The 19,266-nt window shown below is 39.8% G+C and overlaps 1 protein-coding gene across 3 annotated transcripts in view; it reads left to right on the top strand.

Annotated features, from left to right (window-relative positions):
• The first annotated feature begins 750 nt into the window (after nucleotides 1-750).
• Nucleotides 751-19,266, top strand: part of col4a5 (collagen, type IV, alpha 5 (Alport syndrome)) — a 71,083-nt gene continuing 52,567 nt past the window's right edge. For all 3 annotated transcript variants that reach the window (XM_005464061.4, XM_005464063.4, XM_005464062.4), the window contains exon 1: nucleotides 751-1,052. In XM_005464061.4, the coding sequence (XP_005464118.1) occupies nucleotides 966-1,052 (87 nt within the window). In that variant the 5' untranslated portion in view covers nucleotides 751-965. The remainder of the gene's footprint in view (nucleotides 1,053-19,266) is intronic.

Below are 19,266 nucleotides of genomic sequence, written 5' to 3'. Positions count from 1 at the left end.
TTAGATGATTTTAAATCATACAAAAATGCAAGAATCACTTCAACTGTGATGCTTTAAAAATTCATGATAAGCCCCCCCCCCCAAAAAGTGCACTTTTAAATTATTCTACTGCAGGTCTTGATTCTGGTTTCTTTCACTCCGGTGATTGTAATATAGATTGTGCAATATTGCAACGGTTGGATGCTGAGATGGTGCTTACTGTGATTATGTGTGCTTATCAGTCCCAGCGTGTGCACATACAGTTTGATCAAACAGTAACTTCAGCAGCATGTGTTCATATAAGTTCATGCTTCACACCGCATTTAAAGGAAGGTGTGTGTGAAACGAGACAACAGGTGCCTTTTTATAGGAATGAGGTTTTATTCTGTACTATTCTACTACCAGCATTCCTCCGTCGGGAGAATGTGACCTGTAATAAAGTGGCAGGAATGTAACGTGCCGGGGCCTAAGGAAAAGAAAAGAAAAGGTTTAATGTCAAACTCACAGCCTCGAGCGGTGGACTTGAGTCGATAGGCAGGAGAAAGAATATCCATCCGCAAGGTTCAAACATAATGATTATTTGGAGCATAATTTAACACGCCATAAACTTTTGGGCATTTGGACCTGCGTGGCTCACACTTAAAACCAGACCTTGTTTCGCAAATCACCCCAAATTTATTTTTAATTAATTTTCTGTCTTGGGGAAGGTGCATATCCCTGATATTACTGCGCACCGCTTGTGGAAAGTAGATCCGGTGGGCAGGTTTACGAGTTCAGAAAAGTGAGAGAGAGGGAACTGCAGAGGCGCAGGGTGCCAGAGCCAGGACCAAGCGCAACAACCGCCGACACGCCGAGAAGAAGAACGAGTTTCTTTATTTCTTTTCCACAGTGTGCGTGGGGGGGGGATCAGGGCTATGACACGCGTATAAAGAGCCCCAAACTACAGTGTTAACGCAGGCGGATCCTTGTTTTATTCCCCCCAAAAGATGAGTAAAGACTCAAAGTGCCTGCGACAGCTCGGTGCGGTGTTATTTCTCGTCCTGTGCGCCGAGGTGCAGCGATCCGACTCTGCGGTAAGTACGCTTCCACTGATTTTTCCCCCCGCTGCAGGAGAACCTGCAGAGACCCACCGGCTCCCTCAGCGAGCGAGTAAAGTTTCTAAAATAGAGAGTCTGCTTTATAACAAGTGCTTCTGCTCTAATAATAATAATCCCGGTTGCCGTTTCCGTTTTACTTGCAAATGAAAACCATGTAATTACATCAATGATACACCTCCGCGCTCAGCTTTCATGACTTTTTGACTGGTAGGATCCGAGACCACCTTCGCAGGACCTGCAGATTTTCTTGGTGGGAGATCGGACGGAGTTTCTGTCCTGCCTCCCTTCGTGCACATCTTCGCGTTTCGCTTACCTGCGGTTATTCTTTCCGCCCTGTGTCTGTATTTTATTCCTATTATCGCGTCAAGAACTCGGACGGACTCTGAGCTCGGTGTGTGGAGGGAAAGCGGCGCGCCGATGCTTCCCCCTGCTTAAGAGCCCGCTTGTGTCCGGATTGAACCACGAACAGCGGAGCTGCTGTTCAGTCTTTTGTGCGTAATTTAGTTTTGGTGACCTGAAAGAGGGAACTGTGCGTGTTTCTCGCCAGGTGTGTGCAGGTGTGCTTTAAGTTGACGGCAGCTGCTTTCAGACTCACACTAAAGTGTAGAGAAATGAAACCCATATTTACTGCAGCTGATTAATCTGCATTTGAGAGATGATTCAGAAACAGCAACACAGGTGGGGAAGTGTATGAGCGCACTCGCACTTTTCCTCTCTTCGCCCGCCACATCTGTTTAAACTAGTGCCTCCTCATCCTGTAGATCTCTAACATGTCAGGATGCCGATGCATCACCAAATCAGTGCAAGTGTCTCTCACTCTGGCTCCTCATGTAATATTACATGAATATTCCCTCCTCATTGATTATTAATGAGGAGTGGCTGCACGCCCACCACACACCAGGCATGTCCAATCAGGTCTGCCCGCTGTTTGCTGTTCTGTAAGTCCTCTAACACAGCTATGCATGGTATGAGTGGGGTTTTTCATGTTTTTCAAATTATGCAGGAGACATTTGTGTGTTTCCAGATTTTATGGATTAGATTCAGTGTTTTGATGGCAACTGGAACACTGAACAGAGTGTGAGCATCCTGTGAAATAACAAAAACAGCACAGGATGAGGTCTAAGACTGAAAAATCAGCATTTGACTTTTTTTGTCTGCTCAGAGTTTATAAAGTGATTAGAGATGAAGAATAAATCAACAGATAGAAGCTCTTTCCTCTCCTTCAGCTGTTATATGTCAAAACTATGGTTTGACCTCTTCCCTGCTTTGCTTGGAAGTTGTCTCGGCATGACAGAGATTAAGTTTACTACAATATTTCACCAAGGCCATGAAGGTTTATCAAGGACCTTGAAGTAATCTGTTAAAAGGGTGAAAAAAAGAGAAAATTAACTAACAAACTTATAACTTTAATTAAGATAGTTACTTGCTGTATTAACGGTTTTATGACATTTGAGCATAATGATACACAAAAAAGTCACTGAACTTTCACAAATGGTCATTAATGTCTCAATAGATAATAGTAAATTAGCTGTATGTTTTGGACCTTTCCTTTCGTGTAAAAGAACACACTTTAGGGAATCAAAAGTGTGTTCTTTCTCCATTAAAGCGCTCATTGAGTCCCCCTAGTGGAGGCAGTCTGCCCTGATTGTCACTGCTTGCACAAGAGATTGAAAGAAATGGTCTTTTATGGCATGTCTTTGTCTAAATTTCCAAACTTGCAGGATAAAAAAACCCTAAAATCAAAGACAAAGCAGCTTTGTTCCTGTAACTTAAGCTGACATTGTTTTAAGGTTTAAAATAAACAGACTGGTGTATGTGCAGAGAGTTTCTCATTAAGTTTGAAGGAGAGAGCGTCATAAGTCATTTTTATTGCTGTGTGTGTGTGTGTGTGTGTGTGTGTGTGTGTGTATTAATCCTCACAGATATCAATCTCCATTCAGCCAGGTGAGGGGGTTCAGCGGTAATGTATACCTGGAGGTTTTCCTTTGAACCCGTCATGCAGTGCAAACCACAAACACACACTTAATTTGATGCATGCTTTTTGCGCAGCAAGGGAGGCGCACACCTATATACATCCCCTCGCCCTACACGTGACCCACATCTCAGGTGGCGTTTGTTCAGGGGCGGATCTGTCTGCTCTACAGCATGTATGTGTGTGTGTGTGTGTGTTTGTGGTGAGAGTTATAGTCAAAACATGGAGATCGGCAGAGGAGTATCAGCTAACATATCAGAGCTGCAGCTTCCAGGATGTCTTCTTCTTTGGTGTTTGGTCTCATTTTTGTCCCCCGATTTGTTTCCTAGGATCTTCTGTTTTCTGTCAACTCTTCTTTTATCGTTCTTCCTCCATCTACTGCACTTGGTCTCGTTCCCTTATGGCAGACATGTAGCGCCATGATGATGATGATGATGATGATGACAATAATCAGTCTTGGCAGGAATTTTCCAGATGCAAGATGTACTGATCATTCAATCAATCCTCTGCATGTTTAAGAATAATCACATTTATAACCACCATAAATCAGCCTGGACATCATGCACTGTAAAATATACCTTGTTGTTTCAACTTAAAAATATCAGGTACAGGGCTGCCTTAAAATTTTAAGTTAAGTCAAGAAATAGAGTTTGTTCTTATAACACAACCAATTGTTATCTTAATGAAAAATCACATGTTGTCTAAACTTTCGTCTTAGTTTAGTTGACTGAGATTTATTAGTCAGTTCAACTCCTTTAATTGTCATCTTTACTTGGGAAAACCCTTTCAGCTAAATTAAAATAATCTATTGTTTAAACTCTTGTCCTAGTTCAGTTGACTTGGGTTTTTTAGTTAATTCAAATACTTTAGTAGTTCTTTTAACTTAGGAATCTATTTTAGCTTAACTAACATAATCTGTTAGCTAAGTTGATTTAAGTTTATTAATTAACTGAGCTCCTTAAGGTAGCTGAGTGAACTTGTAAATCAGTTTCATTTTAATTATCAGAGTTGATTGACTGGATGTAAAGAAATATGTGTCTTAAACATCTTAAGTTTTGTTTTGTTTTTTTAGCTTTCTAACATCCATTTCAGCAAAACTACCTGTTAGGTTTATCTTAGATCTCAGGTTTAAATATCTACATTCCTTTAAATTAATTTTCTGTTGTTTACAGAAAAAAAAAAAAATCCCACAGATTCCATTAAAGTCTATCTGATCATTTCATACAGAAAGTTTGTTTTAAGAACATGACAAGACAATTACTCATGAGCACCCAACATTCACCATTTATTGTGCCATCTTAGTCATCTGAGAAACAGAAAAATCAGTGACGTAGCTCATCAGGCTCACAATCCATCAAAACTCAAAGGCTGCTCCCTGTGAAACAATAAATTTGAACTTGGTCTTGAGCCCAGTTTGGGTGAAGATTAAATTCTGACCAACACTCTAGGAGCAGTAGTGATTCTTGTGAAGTAACAACATAAAGTCTGCATTAATGTAATGTATCAACGGGACACTTGCTATTTTAGAAAAGTTATTCTTTACATTTGCAAAATTTTTAAACTTCATTGTGCTCAGTCACACCTGTTAGCATAAAACTTGAAATATTAAAATAGTACAAAACCTTTGATAAGTGACAGTAAAGATCAGTTTATAACAACTAAGACATCAAACTCTTGTATTTGTCTTCGTTTACAATTGCAACAAATTCCACAGAACCAATATCTCTGAAAATGAGTGCATGCTTCTGAAACATTTGATAAGATGGATATTTCAGAAACATCAGTTTGAGTCTGCTCAATTGCAAAACAAAGGAAAAAACTCCTGACTTGCATGAGATAAGCATCTGCAGAGTCCACCATTATATTGTTGTTCACATAAGTTTCTTAAACCATGAACAAATGAGTAATTGTCTAATCTGGAATGTAAAGTGTAGTCATTTAGTGACATACAAAAGTGAGAATGAGAACTTGCAAGAATAAAAAAACAAACAGTAAAATAAAAACTGTCCTTAACACTAAGGCAATTGTATGCTGTGAGCATACAATTACAGTTCTGCATGGCTTTCTGCAAGAGTCTGTTTCTTAGACCATGCACTAGTGAGATGCACTGCCTTCCACCAATGTTCATTAGGATGTTCTGAATGGCTTCAAAGATGTCCTTAAGTTCCTTTGGATAGTGTATGTTGAGGGCAAAAAGAAGGCCCATCAGCATGGAAATGGCACTTGAGACATCCCTCAGATTAGACAGGATTACTGCCGCCTCAAGGACAACCAACACATCGATGATGTCTTCTTCTTTCACCATCGCAATGCCAACTTTCATCCTCTTAGAAAACGTGTCTTCAATACCTGTCGGCTATAAAAGGGTTCAAAGACAAAAAAATAAATAAAATTACACAATTACAATTACACAATATCCCTTGTGCTTAACAATTCATGTCTTTCCAAAGAAGAGCCATACTGATGCTTTGGATGATGGTGATTGGCTTTGGGTAACACTTATTAGTTGTTAAAGTTTTTTCAGAATGAGATATGCACCCCCATGTTACAAATCCATTTCTTGCTTTAAACAAAGACCATGTTCATAAATAACTGAACATGTCTTCAATTGCAGAATTCAAACAAAATTTTCAATTTAAATGGTAAATGGCCTGTATTTGTATAGCGCCTTACTAGTCCCCTAAGGACTCCAAAGCGCTTTACACATTCAGTCATTCACACACATGGGTGGATGACTGAATCGTGACTCAAGAGTTGACAGTTCATCTTATAATCGGAAGGTTGCCGGTTCGAGCCCCGGCTCCAACAGTTTCAGTCGTTGTGTCCTTGGGCAAGACACTTCACCTGTTGCCTACTGGTGGTGGTCAGAGGGCCTGGTGGTGCCAGTGTCCGGCAGCCTCGCCTCTGTCAGTGCGCCCCAGGGCGGCTGTGGCTGCAATGTAGCTTGCCATCACCAGTGTGTGAATTTAAATCTACTTATGCTAAATATTGGCTGTGCTCTAAACCAAATCTGGCTGAGAATACATGAAATGTGCAAACTGCAGCTACACTACAGGATCAGATTATGGCTCCATAGACAATGCTTCTTTAATCAGTTTATTGATTAAAGTTTATTTTTCCCCCTATATTAACAGCATGAAAAAAGAGCATATAGACATGGCTGAACAGGTTGCATAATTGGCACTGAATATCAACATCCACCTTTACCCAGCTGCCCAATGACTCTCAGCCAGTAACCTTTAATTGCTTACCCAGTCTACACAGTCTCTTTTCCAGGGTCCAGGACATTTCACCAAAGTATTGCTCCCCACAGCTGTAGCAGCCACTGCAGCCCCTTAAATATCCTAATATCTCTGCCATTACAATATACAATGTGAGAAATCAAACGTAAAGCTGAAGTGAACAGTACAGCAGCGAAATGTCAAAGACCCTGGTGAAGACATGAATAAACACAAGACACTAATAATATCAATGCTAGCTTGCCAGTTAGTTTCTCTGAAACCCAGACCAACTCCAGTGTCAAAGATCTTGTAATAATACATTTGGTGAGGAAAAAGTACACATGTTATCATGTGGCATCTATTGTTTCATAGATGCCATATGTTTCATTTAAAATCCACTGTGGTGCTGTCATTATTAAATTTACTAAAAGAAACAATGCTAACCTTCACGGTCTTGAAAGTGTGTGAGGGATCTTCCTTTAGAAAATGAGGTCCTCTGTCCTCTTCCTTTGTGTAGGGCTCTGGTCAAAGAAGTCAAAAACAAAACCAAAACATTTTTTAAACAGTGTTTATAAAGCATGTAGACAGCTCCAAATTCACAGCTTTTTGATGCATAATTCCATCAATATATGATTATCATTGGAGATTTTGAATCAGGCTTATCAGGACATTCAAGTAGAATATGATATCCAACCTACCACCAATATACATAGATTCTGTAAAAGTTACCACACTAAATGTCCAGTTGTGAAATATGATGACAGACTTTACTTATCAGCTTTCTTTCAATGAGTTCATCAGTTGAACTGGATAACCTAAAACTTAAACAAAGGATTAGATTTCGCAGTTGAACACTTACATCATCACCGAAGCATCTTATGAGCCTAGTTAGCCCTCCTATGCCGCTCTTGATTTTGTACAGCTCCACGAACCTCTCCATAATGGTCAAGCACAGCAAAAAGGAACCCTTTCAGGTCAACAGATGTAAGACGGGCAAATTCTGCTTCAACCTGAGCAATAGAAGAAGAGGGGTGGAGGGTACAGGCAGAATAAAAAAAAGATTCTTTGAGACCCAAATTTAAGCAAACAGTCATCTGAGGCCCATTAGAGAAAACACAAACACACAAAAGCAAACAAACAAAAAGATGCACTTTACCTGCCGTTCAGCAAACAAGGAAGTACAGAGAACAATAAGCTCTGTCTCGAAATCTTTTAAAGTAGAATGATTGTGAAAATGACTTATGTGATGTAAAACTTTAGTAAATGTGCGATTAAAAGAACACTGAGTAAAAGGACAAGTAACAATTTCCTTATTCCTCAGATGTTTACCTTGATGAGCAATACTGTTTTAGTCCAACTGCCTCATTAAAGTTACACAACAGGCTTTTTACATTAAAGCCAGCAAGTCCATTACATACTCCCTTTTTAGATCTGAAATACTGTGCACATTCTGTGTATATGTAGTGGACAGCAATTTACCCCCAAAAAGTGCAAAGTTTGCAAGTCCACCTCATTTAAATGACAAAGTCAGATGTGATCATCTAGACCTGTGAAAATAAATTAATGACAAACTTGCAGTTATGGATGTTATTACCACCACAAGAACCTAAACAGTCTGCTCCATTGCTTTTGTTAATGAATCATTTGTTGGTAGCAAGTCTGAATATTTAGTTTATGCCACCTGCATGTGATCATCAATAGTGCCATATTCCTTCTTAAGAAGTACCCTGACACTACAATCTTTATATCATTTGTTCTACAGAGCTATTAAGTTACAATATAATCTGTGGTGTTTCCAGTATGACAAAATGCACAAATTGTAACTTACCATTTGACTCCACTGACAAAAATAAATCCTCAGCATCAAGTTTGGCTTCACAGACCTAAAATAAGTAAAAAAAAAATATATGTTATAATTATATTGTTTTCGCCATTTATTCATGTTTGCTAATTTTCTGACATATAAACAATGTTAGTTTTGTTACAATACAGAGAATGCAGTTTAATTAAAAGGTAAATTATGCAAAAAAAAAAAAAAACTTCCGCAGTATACCATGCCAAAAATCAGTGTCTGTGATGCCAATTATTTTATCACTACAGCTCTTTTAGTATGGAAACTCACACAATCTAGTCATACTAGTCACAAGAGTTCAAAAATAAGTTAAAATAGTGAGCTGTTGTTAAGCATAAAGCATTTCAGGGTAACAAATAACTGCACAATAGAATTAAAGCAAAAAATAAACACACTGGAGGACTATCTGATAAAAACTAATATAATGCTGGTTTGTAGACCATATTTTGTCTCAATCCTCAGTGCACTCTTGCAGCTTAGCATGCAGCAGTTAATAACAACTTAAGTGATTACATAGGGGTAAACAGATGACAACAAGCATCGGAGTCCTGCCAAAAAGTTCTTTTTGAACCCAGCCAGTTATTGGAAATATTGCCAAAATGAACTTCCACCAAAATACAACAGCCTGTGAACTTGAAAGAAATTTACAAGCACAGAGACAATATGAAATAAGCTTTATTAATTAGCTGAGTTAGCTTGCTAATATCGCAACAGTGGTTGAGTGCACAACCTTAAAGCTAGCGGCACAATACTTGTGATTTGGTCAGTGCCACATTAAACCCATAAAAAAGGCCATGTGTCAGTTTATTAGGTCAAGTTTGGTCATGACACACAAGCTGGACCTTGTCGGCTAAAGTTACATTAGCTAAAGCAAACATTTCGGTAAAAGAGAAAAACACACATCATGCCATAAATTCAAAACATGTTCCAACTTTTGTAGCTCTCTTTCCTTATAGTTATAACCAATGTTACTCACCTTGAAAGCATATTCCAAAGAAGACGATTAGAAAACGTCCAAGTAAAGTGAGCATGTCGTTAACCGCCAATTCCCCATGATGCACCTCGGTAGCAGTCACGTGAGGCAGTTTTGAATCCTGCTGTGCTCAACTTACCCACATTGTCAAGTTCACATAAGTTTCTGATTTAGCTGGACATGAGTTTTCAAGTTAGCTTTTTTTGGTGTAATTGGGACGTTTTTAACTTGTAATTCTATGTTATAACAACAACTTCAGTCATCTATCGTCAAACTGATATAGAATAATATGTTGAAATAACAAACATCTAGAATTACATTTTACAGTGTGTAACTTCAACAAAACAAGTTTGCTCTTGGAACTCCTTCTCACTAGCAGAAGTTGTGGTAACTTTCAGAAAAAAATCATAGCGACAAACATGGACAGAACCTGGTGAATTTCATGCCAAAATTCCCATAGCTCTGACTTTCATCAAGCCCTTTTTTTGGTACTAGGCTTCTGGCTCCGGCACTGTTCAGTTCTTGAGTGTGTCAGCACCACATTAGTGGAAAAGTTGTACCTGTTTACATACTTCTTCTTCCCCTTTCACCTTCTGTATCTGCCTCCTTGTCTGTTTTCTTATCCCCCACTGCTCCACCTTTGTGTCTGTCCTTGAATGCAAATTCCATTTTTATCTAGCTTAAGGCTCCATAAGCAAGCAGCAGTGGAGGGAGCAACTCTCCAAAGACTCCCATGGATGGATATATTTAGAATATTAGAATCAACTATACGTGTACCCTGTAGGTAGGGTAACGGTAGTAACCAGACCGAAAAGCAGCGCACATTTCGGTGCTTTATTTCGGTGCTTTTTTTTACTGAGATGTCATACACTTTGGATTCTAGCCAATCATTTTACCTTTGCAAGCGTAGTAGGCGGGCCCAGGTACGTACGTTCTTTTAGAGCAGAGCTACAGATTAAAAATGCCCAAGGTGAAACAGTCAAAAGTCTGGCTGTACTTCACAGCAAAAGATGCAAACTCAGCAGCCTGCAACAAGTGCTTTAAGGTGATACTGTGCAAAGGAGGTAACTCCTCGAATCTGATGAAACACCTGGCGATGCATAGCGGGTTTTTTTTAGCGTATTTGATAGCTTGCTGCGAGACCTCACGCCGTGCACATCTACTGCGGGTGTGGTGCCTGTTATCGGACCCGGAGTTAGCAACATCCCCAAAAAACCTGAAGAGTAGAGTCCTGGCCCCTAGCCCTGTCAGTGTAGCAGAAATGATGACAGATGATGATGGCAGCAGCAGCCGTTCTCCTCTGGGTCAGTAGCTTAATGTTGTTCGTGTGTAATTTACGTTGAGTAGGTTAACCACGTTATTACATTAATGCATGTAAGGTGAACTAGCAAACACCTTCGTAGTTACATGCGGCTGTCTTCTTGTTTGATGGCAGATACTCCCTTCACCCTGGCCAAAAAGGCTAAAATGACCAACGAAAAAGTGGAAAACAGCTGAACATGAGAGGTTTTTGGACAAAGTTTGTGTTCTTCATTCTTTAAGCACCGGTTCGAGCACCGTTTAAGCACCGGCACCATTTCAAAAGTACCGGTTTGGTACTGGTATCGGATAAAACCTAAACGATACCCATCCCTACCTGTAGGTTTGTCAAAAGATTCATTTTAGTATCCAATAGTCATTGGAATTAATACTCCACAGCATTAATATCAATAGTGCCGTCTTTGCCTCCTCCAGTCAATAAACAGCTTCACACAGCAGTGATGCAGTCGGAAAACCCCTCCCCCTCATTAGTAGCTCAAGTGTTGACAATGTTCACAACTCTCAACAGTTTGGAGAATTTCAGGAAGTCAGTGAAGCTCTAGTTTCAACAATGCTCGAGTATTGTAAAGCTTGTGGGCGTGCACACAGTACTGTCCAAAAGTTTTAGGAAGGTGAGAAAAATGCTGTAAACAAAGAATGCTTTCAAAAGTGGAAGTGTTAATCATTTATCTTCATCAATCAACAAAATGCAGTGAATGAACAAAAAGAGAAATCTAAATCGAATCAATATTTGGTGTGACCGCCCTTTGCCTTCAAAGCAGCATCAATTCTTCTAGGTACACTTGAACACAGTTTTTGAAGGAACTCGGCTGTTTGCTCCAAACATCTTGGAGAACTAACCACAGATCTTCTGTGGATGTAGGCTTCCTCACATCCTTCTGTCTCTTCATGTAATCCCAGACACACTCCATGATGTTGAGATCAGGGCTCTGTGGGGGCCAAACCATCACTTCCAGTACTTCTTGTTCTTCTTTATACTGACGATAGTTCTTAATGACTTTGGCTGTATGTTTGGGGTTGTGGGGTTGTGTCATAAAGTGCATCTTGTGTAATATCTTTGGCCAATCAAGCATCTCGTTCCATCCACAGCTGCAACCCCAGTTGAAAGTAGATTTATCAAAGGGGTGGGTATTTACTCAAGGGGCACATGAGAAGCTGGGATTGTTTTGGATTGCAACACCAATAATCTCATAAAGAGATAAAATTAATACTGAGCAGAACTGTGTTCATCTTATTGTTGGGGCCCTCCACAACAGTCCCAGTTTCTCATGTGGCCCCTCGGGTAAGATAGTGTAAATGGTGTGGTACTTATATAATGCTACGTGTTCAATACTTCTACAGAGTACTTCTATCTAACATTAATATTTCTCTTACACGCTCATGAATCTATTCGAGGCACCTTAATGTTACCTAAAGATACTTTGACAAACCTCCATTATTCTAATTTGTTGCTAACCTGCTCATCCTTCGGAGTCCCTGTGTGTTTGTGGCAGAACTTACACAATGGCGTCAATGACCTTCAGATGCCGTTAGGGTTAACAGGTGATCAATGGGAGCAAAACCAAATGTTTAAAAAGCTAATTACCTGGATTGAGTACAGACATTTGTCTTCCCCTGTCCTTTGCTGCTTTGTCATTTATTCTCTTTGCATGAAGAAGCAGACCTGATGTAGAAGCCAAAGTGAAAATAGCCAAAGATGCAACAATGACAGATTTAGCTGTAGCCCTGGAGAAACAGATACCAGTAGTATAGTATAGTAATAGTAGTATTCTAATACAGTGTTTTCCAATCTTTTGGAGCCATGGCACATATTGCAAGTTAGAAAAATTACATGGCGCACCACCAAAAATATAGCGCTTTTACTCAGTCCCTAAGGACCCCAAAGCGCTTTACACTACATTCAGTCATTCACCCATTCACACACACATTCACACACTGGTGATGGCAAGCTACATTGTAGCCACAGCTGCCCTGAGGCGCACTGACAGAGGCGAGGCTGCCGAACACTGGCGCCACCGGGCCCTCTGACCACCACCAGTAGGCAAACATGGGGTATAAGATATAAGACACATAATGGTTGGGAAACACTGTTCTAATATATCTGCAGTAGTAATAGCAGAGCACTTGCTCTGCTATTTCATTCATTCTCCTTGTTGTGGAATTCAAACACCTTCACAACAACTTGCTAGTCAAGGCTGGCGTTTTTATTTTCATGTGGTAACTATAGTGTTACATGATAAGAGCGATATTTTGTGACTAATAAGACCCAAACAGGCTGTAGACGTGGGTGTCTGCATCACGATTTTCCATGAGTTTCATTTTCTCAGTCAGTTTCCTGTTGCCTGCTCTCCATGGGTCTTTAAATGTCAGGCTAGTGTGGACGCCAGATTTACATGGACATCTTTGGTGTACTCACAGTAGTGTAGTAGAAGTAGAGACCACAGTGATATATGCTGTGTTGCCAGGTGTATTCATTTATTTGACATTTTAAAAAGATTAAAATCCAGAGAGTAAAAAAAGTACTTATGATACGTCTTAAAAGCTGTCCCTAGTGTATACAAGGAGCAAAACCAGGGAAACTGGCAAAAGATAAATGACTCTAGTGAACAGAATTTAAATAATGCCAAATAATCATACCAGCTTTTTCTGGTGGTGCTTTAAGAGGTGAGACGTTCTGTGTGCAGGGATCAGACTTTGGATAGACTTGGATATTTAAAAGGCTTTTGAAGGTCATACAGAAATGAACAGGGAGCCACTGGAAGGACGTGAGGATGGATTTCTTGTTGGGTTCAAATACCTATAAGCAGAAAATCTCACATCACTGAGCAACCACACTAGAGATAGGTGATAGTAGAGTTGAAAACGCCACAAATAAGGACTTTACCTCAAAGGATGGCTGCTCAGAGCGAGTTACAGGTGGATGATATCGGTGTCTACTTGAAGTGGACCATCAACTGATGACTTGTAGGGGCTGTAGTGTCAGTAGTAGTGGGTTTGATTATATTGGCAGTAAAAGAGCAACCAGAACAGTAGTAGTTGTAGTTTAAGAAGGAGAAGTTGTACCTGAACTTACATTACAGTAGGTGTAGCAGTAGTAGCAGCTCTAGCATGAGCAACAATAGTAGAAGGATACATGATATTGAAATAAAAATGATATTTAAATGCTTTTTGCCATTTTTACAACAGCAGGGTTAGTAGTAGCACAATCTAACGGTAACCCTGAAATCAGCAAGTAATCATGAAGGTTGCGTCCATATGTACTCAAATACTTTTCAAAATGGGATTTTTTTTTCAGCTCTTTAAAAAAAATTCTTAATCCACATGAAAATGTGAAATAACTGATCTGAAGCAATGTCAATACCATGCGAAAGAAACAGGTGGCGATATAACCTTAACCGTGAAGAAAAGTTGGCCAATCAAAAGCCCACAAACAACTGAGTGTTTCACACTCACCTTGGCAAGAGTTTCTGTAACGCTCCATTTTCAGTGAACCAAAATGTCGTTTACGTGTGGACGAATAGCCAAAAACCATAGAAAGAGCTACATTGACCAAAATACCCGTGTACGTGTAGACGTAACCTAATGCAGCCAACAACAAGCTAATCCTGAGATCTGTGTATCTGAATGAATGCTATAACTATTTCATATGGATAAAACCAGCAATGTTACATATCCAGTAGGGGTGGGCGATATAGCCTCAAAATCATATCACGATATTTCATGATCAGAATATGTTGTGATTCTGAAATTTGCCAAAATGATATTGAACAAAAAATACTGATGACTGCAGTTTGCATTTATTTGTGTAAAGTAAGTAAGGGGGCTTTTCCATCCTTATTTTCCAGTGAAATACTGTCAGTGATGATAGGCTACTAAGTATAAAATTAACATTTTAAAATAAACGATCTGCCACCACATCATTGTTTTAAAACATCCATCCATTCTCCTCCGCTTTTCCTTATGAGGGCCCAGGGGTGGTGGTTGTTTTGTTTTGGTATTGAGGTCTGGTATTGGTACAGACTACTACGTTTCTGGTGCCATTGCATTCCCAGTTCTCACTACTGTAAGATTTCAGTTTGGTTAAAGTTGAGGGTACCTACGTGGTGATGCACGTTACTGCTATAGATGTAAGCTGCCATCATAAGGGCTTCAGTGTCTTATCCATTTCATCTTGTACTTCTAGTCTAGTCATACCTGTTCTTTGATCTGTTCGCACTTCTCAGTAGACCAGCAACATCACTGAAAACATAAAAGTGGGAAGGAGATCTCTCTTTAAATAGAAGGAGGCTGTGTTTTTAAGAGGACTGAAGGTTTGGTGGAGAGATTAAGGTTTCGATCATGGGATGAGCTTTTGGTGATGATTCAGACCTGGGATTTGTGTTTTATTGATTTTTTAGTTTTTTGGCAGCCAGTTATGTTTTGCGCTGATGGAAATTTCAGATATATGTAACAGAACTTGTGATGAAACTGTTTATGTGGGGATCTTGTGGGATTTTTTTCCCCTGTGTCTGAATTGAGTGTGTGGCTGTGATTCAGCAGGCTACCTGACAAATCCACCTACTCAGAACAGTCACAAGACATGCTGTCCTCCTCAGCCCACTACTTATCTTTTCTTCTTGTTTTGCTGACCTCCTTTTCATCATCTTTGTCCTGTGTTGCTCCTTTTCTCCGAATAAAAGGGAATTTTACCGCCCAGAGGAAGCTCGGACTGCTGCTTAGTGGGGAAAAATAAGTTAGATTTGAAGGCGCACGAGAAAAATCTATTAAAGAGTTTCAGATGGAAAAAAAACAATAAACTAAAAAGCTCCAATAAAGAGAAGTTACTGGGCAAAAAGAAGAGAAATGTATGGTTAAAAACATCATGTTTCTCCACTCAGTTGTTTTGCATATTTTGTTTGTGAGAAGAATAGAAGCTTAATCTGTCTGTGATCAGTGGCTCGTTTGATCAGATTTCTACCTTTCCCTTCCCTTTCACTCTTTCAGCTCTGAGCTGAGCAAACAACGAAATTTTCACTTGAGCAGACTGGCCTCATATTACTAAGCACCTCTTTATCGCCATCTCGTCATGTCTCCCGTTATAACGTCTTCTGTTTCTTTTGTTGTCGTCGTGACTTTGTCAACTGGGCTTTTAAAGTTTGAGACTGAGGTAAAAACTTCACTCTCTAAACTGAGCTCAGCTTGTTTTCAGCTCTGCTGGCATGTCAGCTTTCTCTTTTTCATGTTTCTTTATTTTCATTCAACACTGATGATGAACTTTGCTGTAAAATTTTGCACTCAATTAATAAAACAGGTTGGGACACAGCTAAAGACCAAAGCACATTCGTCACTAACCCTAACTATTACATGTTCCTCAGCTGTATCTATTTATGCTTGTATGTATGGACAGTAACAATGATGCAGTGACAGTCAGCACTCAGATATCAGTTTGTTTAGCTTGAAGGACCCAAAGAGGTGGGTGAGCAGCTCAGTACCCATAAAATCACCAAAGAAAAGGGACTGAATGTCCAGAACAGGCTAAACCCAGACGCAGAGACTAAAGCAGTTTTATTGACCAAGAAAGATATTAGGCAGTATCTTAAAGTCTTTAATCCTATGAGTGCTTGGGGAGCTGAGCGGGTAGTTATTACCAGGCTGAGCAAAGAGGGGAGTCAGGAGACCCAGAAAAGTTGGTGGATCAGGGTGGTGTCCAAAAAGACTCATGACAAAAAAGTCTTTTAAAGCCAGTGCGGTTCGGAGGGCCAGGTAGGCCAGAAAGTGGAATTGGAAGGAGGAAAGGCTGTAACCAGAGTGACTGACAAGTATATCAGCATAGCCTACAATCTGGCAGAAGTTGAAGGTCATTGGAAGATTAATATGGGTGACCCTTAGGCACACCTGAAACCACTCCTGAAATCAATTCACTTTCAGATAAATTCAGTTTTATTTATATAGCACCAAATCACAACAACAGCTGACTCAAGGTGCTTTAAATTGTAAGGTAAAGATTGCAATAAACAGTCAGATGAAGAATGCCTTCTTTGCATCCACCCTCCCTCTGCAGCCTCGGCTCTCTAACGTTGTCTCCAAAACAATCAACCTGAGCTTTCCCTCTGATGTACTCATCAGGACCAGTGTCCATTCTGGTCACTCCCAATGAAAATCTTAATGCCTTCAGCTCGGCTTCAAGTCTTTTTGTCAGTGCCCCCGTCTCCAGCCATACGTCACATTTTTAAACCTTCCCTTTCCCTATCACTGCTCTCCTGTCACAAATCACCCCTTACACTCTTCCTTACCCTGCTTGCTCCCTCTTCTTCGCCTCTCTTTTGCACTGTGTTGCTTTGGACGATTGAACCTAGGGGTGGGCGATATATCGAATATACTCGCTGTATCGCCAGTTTTTCCACGTACGATGGTTAAAATGGCTTTATTGTACCATTGAGTATAAGTTGTCATGACAATATTAGCTGTCTGCTTGTAATTCACTGTGAGGGTTTTTTTTTCTCCCACACTCTGCGAATGAATCATTAATCCCCCCTCCCAGCCGGAAAACTTTCTACAAGGAGGATGTCGAACAAAACACGGTAATTTGCAAAACATGCTGTAAAACTATTGCTGCAAAAGTGAGCAGCTAGCAAAATACAAAATACCAGTGCAATTTTAAGCACTGAATGGTTACAAACAACATTTGTTTTAGATGTTATTTAAATATATTGTGATATATATATTGTATTGTGATATTAGATTTTCCTCATATCAGCCCTGGGTGAACCCTTATATATGCCCTCATTACCTCTGCTCCTCGCAGCTTCACTGTTACGCCCGTCTCCTTCTCGTTCACACATTCTGTCTCACTTCTCCTCACTTTCACTCCTCTTCTCTCCAGATCACACTTTCACCTCTCCTTACTCTCACTACCGATCACACTGTGATCATCATAGTCCAATACACAGGACACTGATTTTGATCCACAGCAGCATTGAACTCTTCACAGCCTTTTCCTAATCTAACCTGATGCACACAACCTACTTGTAGAGCAACAATAACACATAAAGAAGGCTTGCAGCCATCCACAGCCATTTTCATTATAGAAGAAGAATATTGTTATGGTGATTATCAAAGAGAGTCATCACTTTACATCAACTAGTTTTGTTTTTTATCTCACATGAGTTGCCACAACAACAGGACTGCATGAGAGCAAGCAAAGGCAAGGAGTGATAAGACACAGGTATTCACAGTACTGTAGTATAACAGAAGCACACAGCTCAGTGAGTTTGTGCCTGCATAGAAGAATAGTAGCGTGGGATGTGTCTGGTTCTCTCTTCTTCTATTTTTCTCTCCCTCACTATTTCCAGTGCTCTCTCTCTCTCTCTCTCTCTCTCTGTCTCTCTCTCTCCCACACTCCCAAAATATGAGCACCTGTTTCTTTCATCATGCTGCTGAGGAGGAAACAGGGCTTCCCCGACGACCACATGGAGAAAAAAGGGGAGCTAGCAGCCTTTGCATGTCTGTTTCTTTACATATTTCAGAGTATACAGTTACTTTGTTACCTTTTATAAACTCGTCCAGACGGAGCCGTTTCAGGGCAAAGGACGAAATCTAAGAATGAGACCCGCTCGTCTGTTTCAGCCCCCGCATGAAATGATTGCAGTTTGTTTAGAAAGTCCTGACGAGGACCTCGTGTGGCTGTGAGAATTATGTCTCTTGTCTCTCATGAGCAGTGTGAGAGGTAGTGTGATGTTATTACAGCTTTAATTTCTTTTAGGAGGTGGATGCATGCATGCATGCTCTGTTTGAATTTGATGCCACTCAGCAACAGCAGAGAAAGCTATAAACATTACATCGAATTATCTTATGAAATGAATAGACTAGACTTCACTTTACTGGCAAGCAGACTTTGATTTTCACATTTAGCAGACATTTTACATTAGCAATCATTTGGAGATTTTTATTTTAAGACCATTTTGGGAAGTGCTTGGTTTTTTAGGAGCTCCTCATTTGTATTTTGGTGCTGACTGCTGGAATTTTAATGTATTTTTGTAAAGAATTGCAACATGTTGCTGCTGGAAATTTGGATGATGAGAAGAAAGAAAGTCAAATTATCAAAACTGGAAGTTTTAAATTTAAAACACTTAGCTGAAAGACACCATAATGGAACTGCAGAAAAATATAGGCTGGTGATGCTTTCCTATCCAGGGGAACTTGTTTGTATATTCCATTATCCTTAGTATTAAAAAGGTTTTGCCAGGCGTGTAGTTCTTTTTTAAATCCTTCATTTCATATTTGTGAATTCTGCAGTGGAAACAAATTTTGGTGATAATTAACTTACATATGCATACTTACAACGCAGACGGAGAACGTAACATTGCACTCGTATGAACATCAAGAGAAATTTGAAATACATAACAGTTCGTAAGGTATATTTATATACAGTGGTCCCTCGCTATAACGTGGCTCGCCTTTCACCTGTTTTGCGGATTTTTTTCTTCTTTTTTTTTTTACAGAGGGCATTGTGTTCTGCGTTCTGATTGGCTGTAGACCATTGTCAATCAATCTCGTGCCGCGTCTCCTGTACAGTACAGAAAACGTTCAGCTTGTCAAATTTACCTTGCTAGCAGTGTGACTCTGAAGTGCAGTACTGTATGTTTGTAAGTTTTCTCCAACAAACACAAAAATGTCGATGAAACGTTTTGCACCAAAGGCAAACGCAGGTGCCTTTGGTTTTATTCTATAATACTGGACTTATGAACATTTCCACACTTTTCTCTATGGTTTTAACACTCTAAAAATTCAAACCTTCGTAGAAAAATGTCTGTCAGAGAAAAGTGTATAAAGTGTGTAGTGTGGGGTTTTACTGACATAAAACATCTATAATA

This window comes from Oreochromis niloticus, linkage group LG3 (genome assembly GCF_001858045.2).
Source record: "Oreochromis niloticus isolate F11D_XX linkage group LG3, O_niloticus_UMD_NMBU, whole genome shotgun sequence".
In the NCBI taxonomy this organism is placed as follows: Eukaryota; Metazoa; Chordata; class Actinopteri; order Cichliformes; family Cichlidae; genus Oreochromis; species Oreochromis niloticus.
The sequence above is the reverse complement of the archived record's forward strand: the minus strand, read 5'-3'. Positions and strand labels throughout refer to the sequence as shown.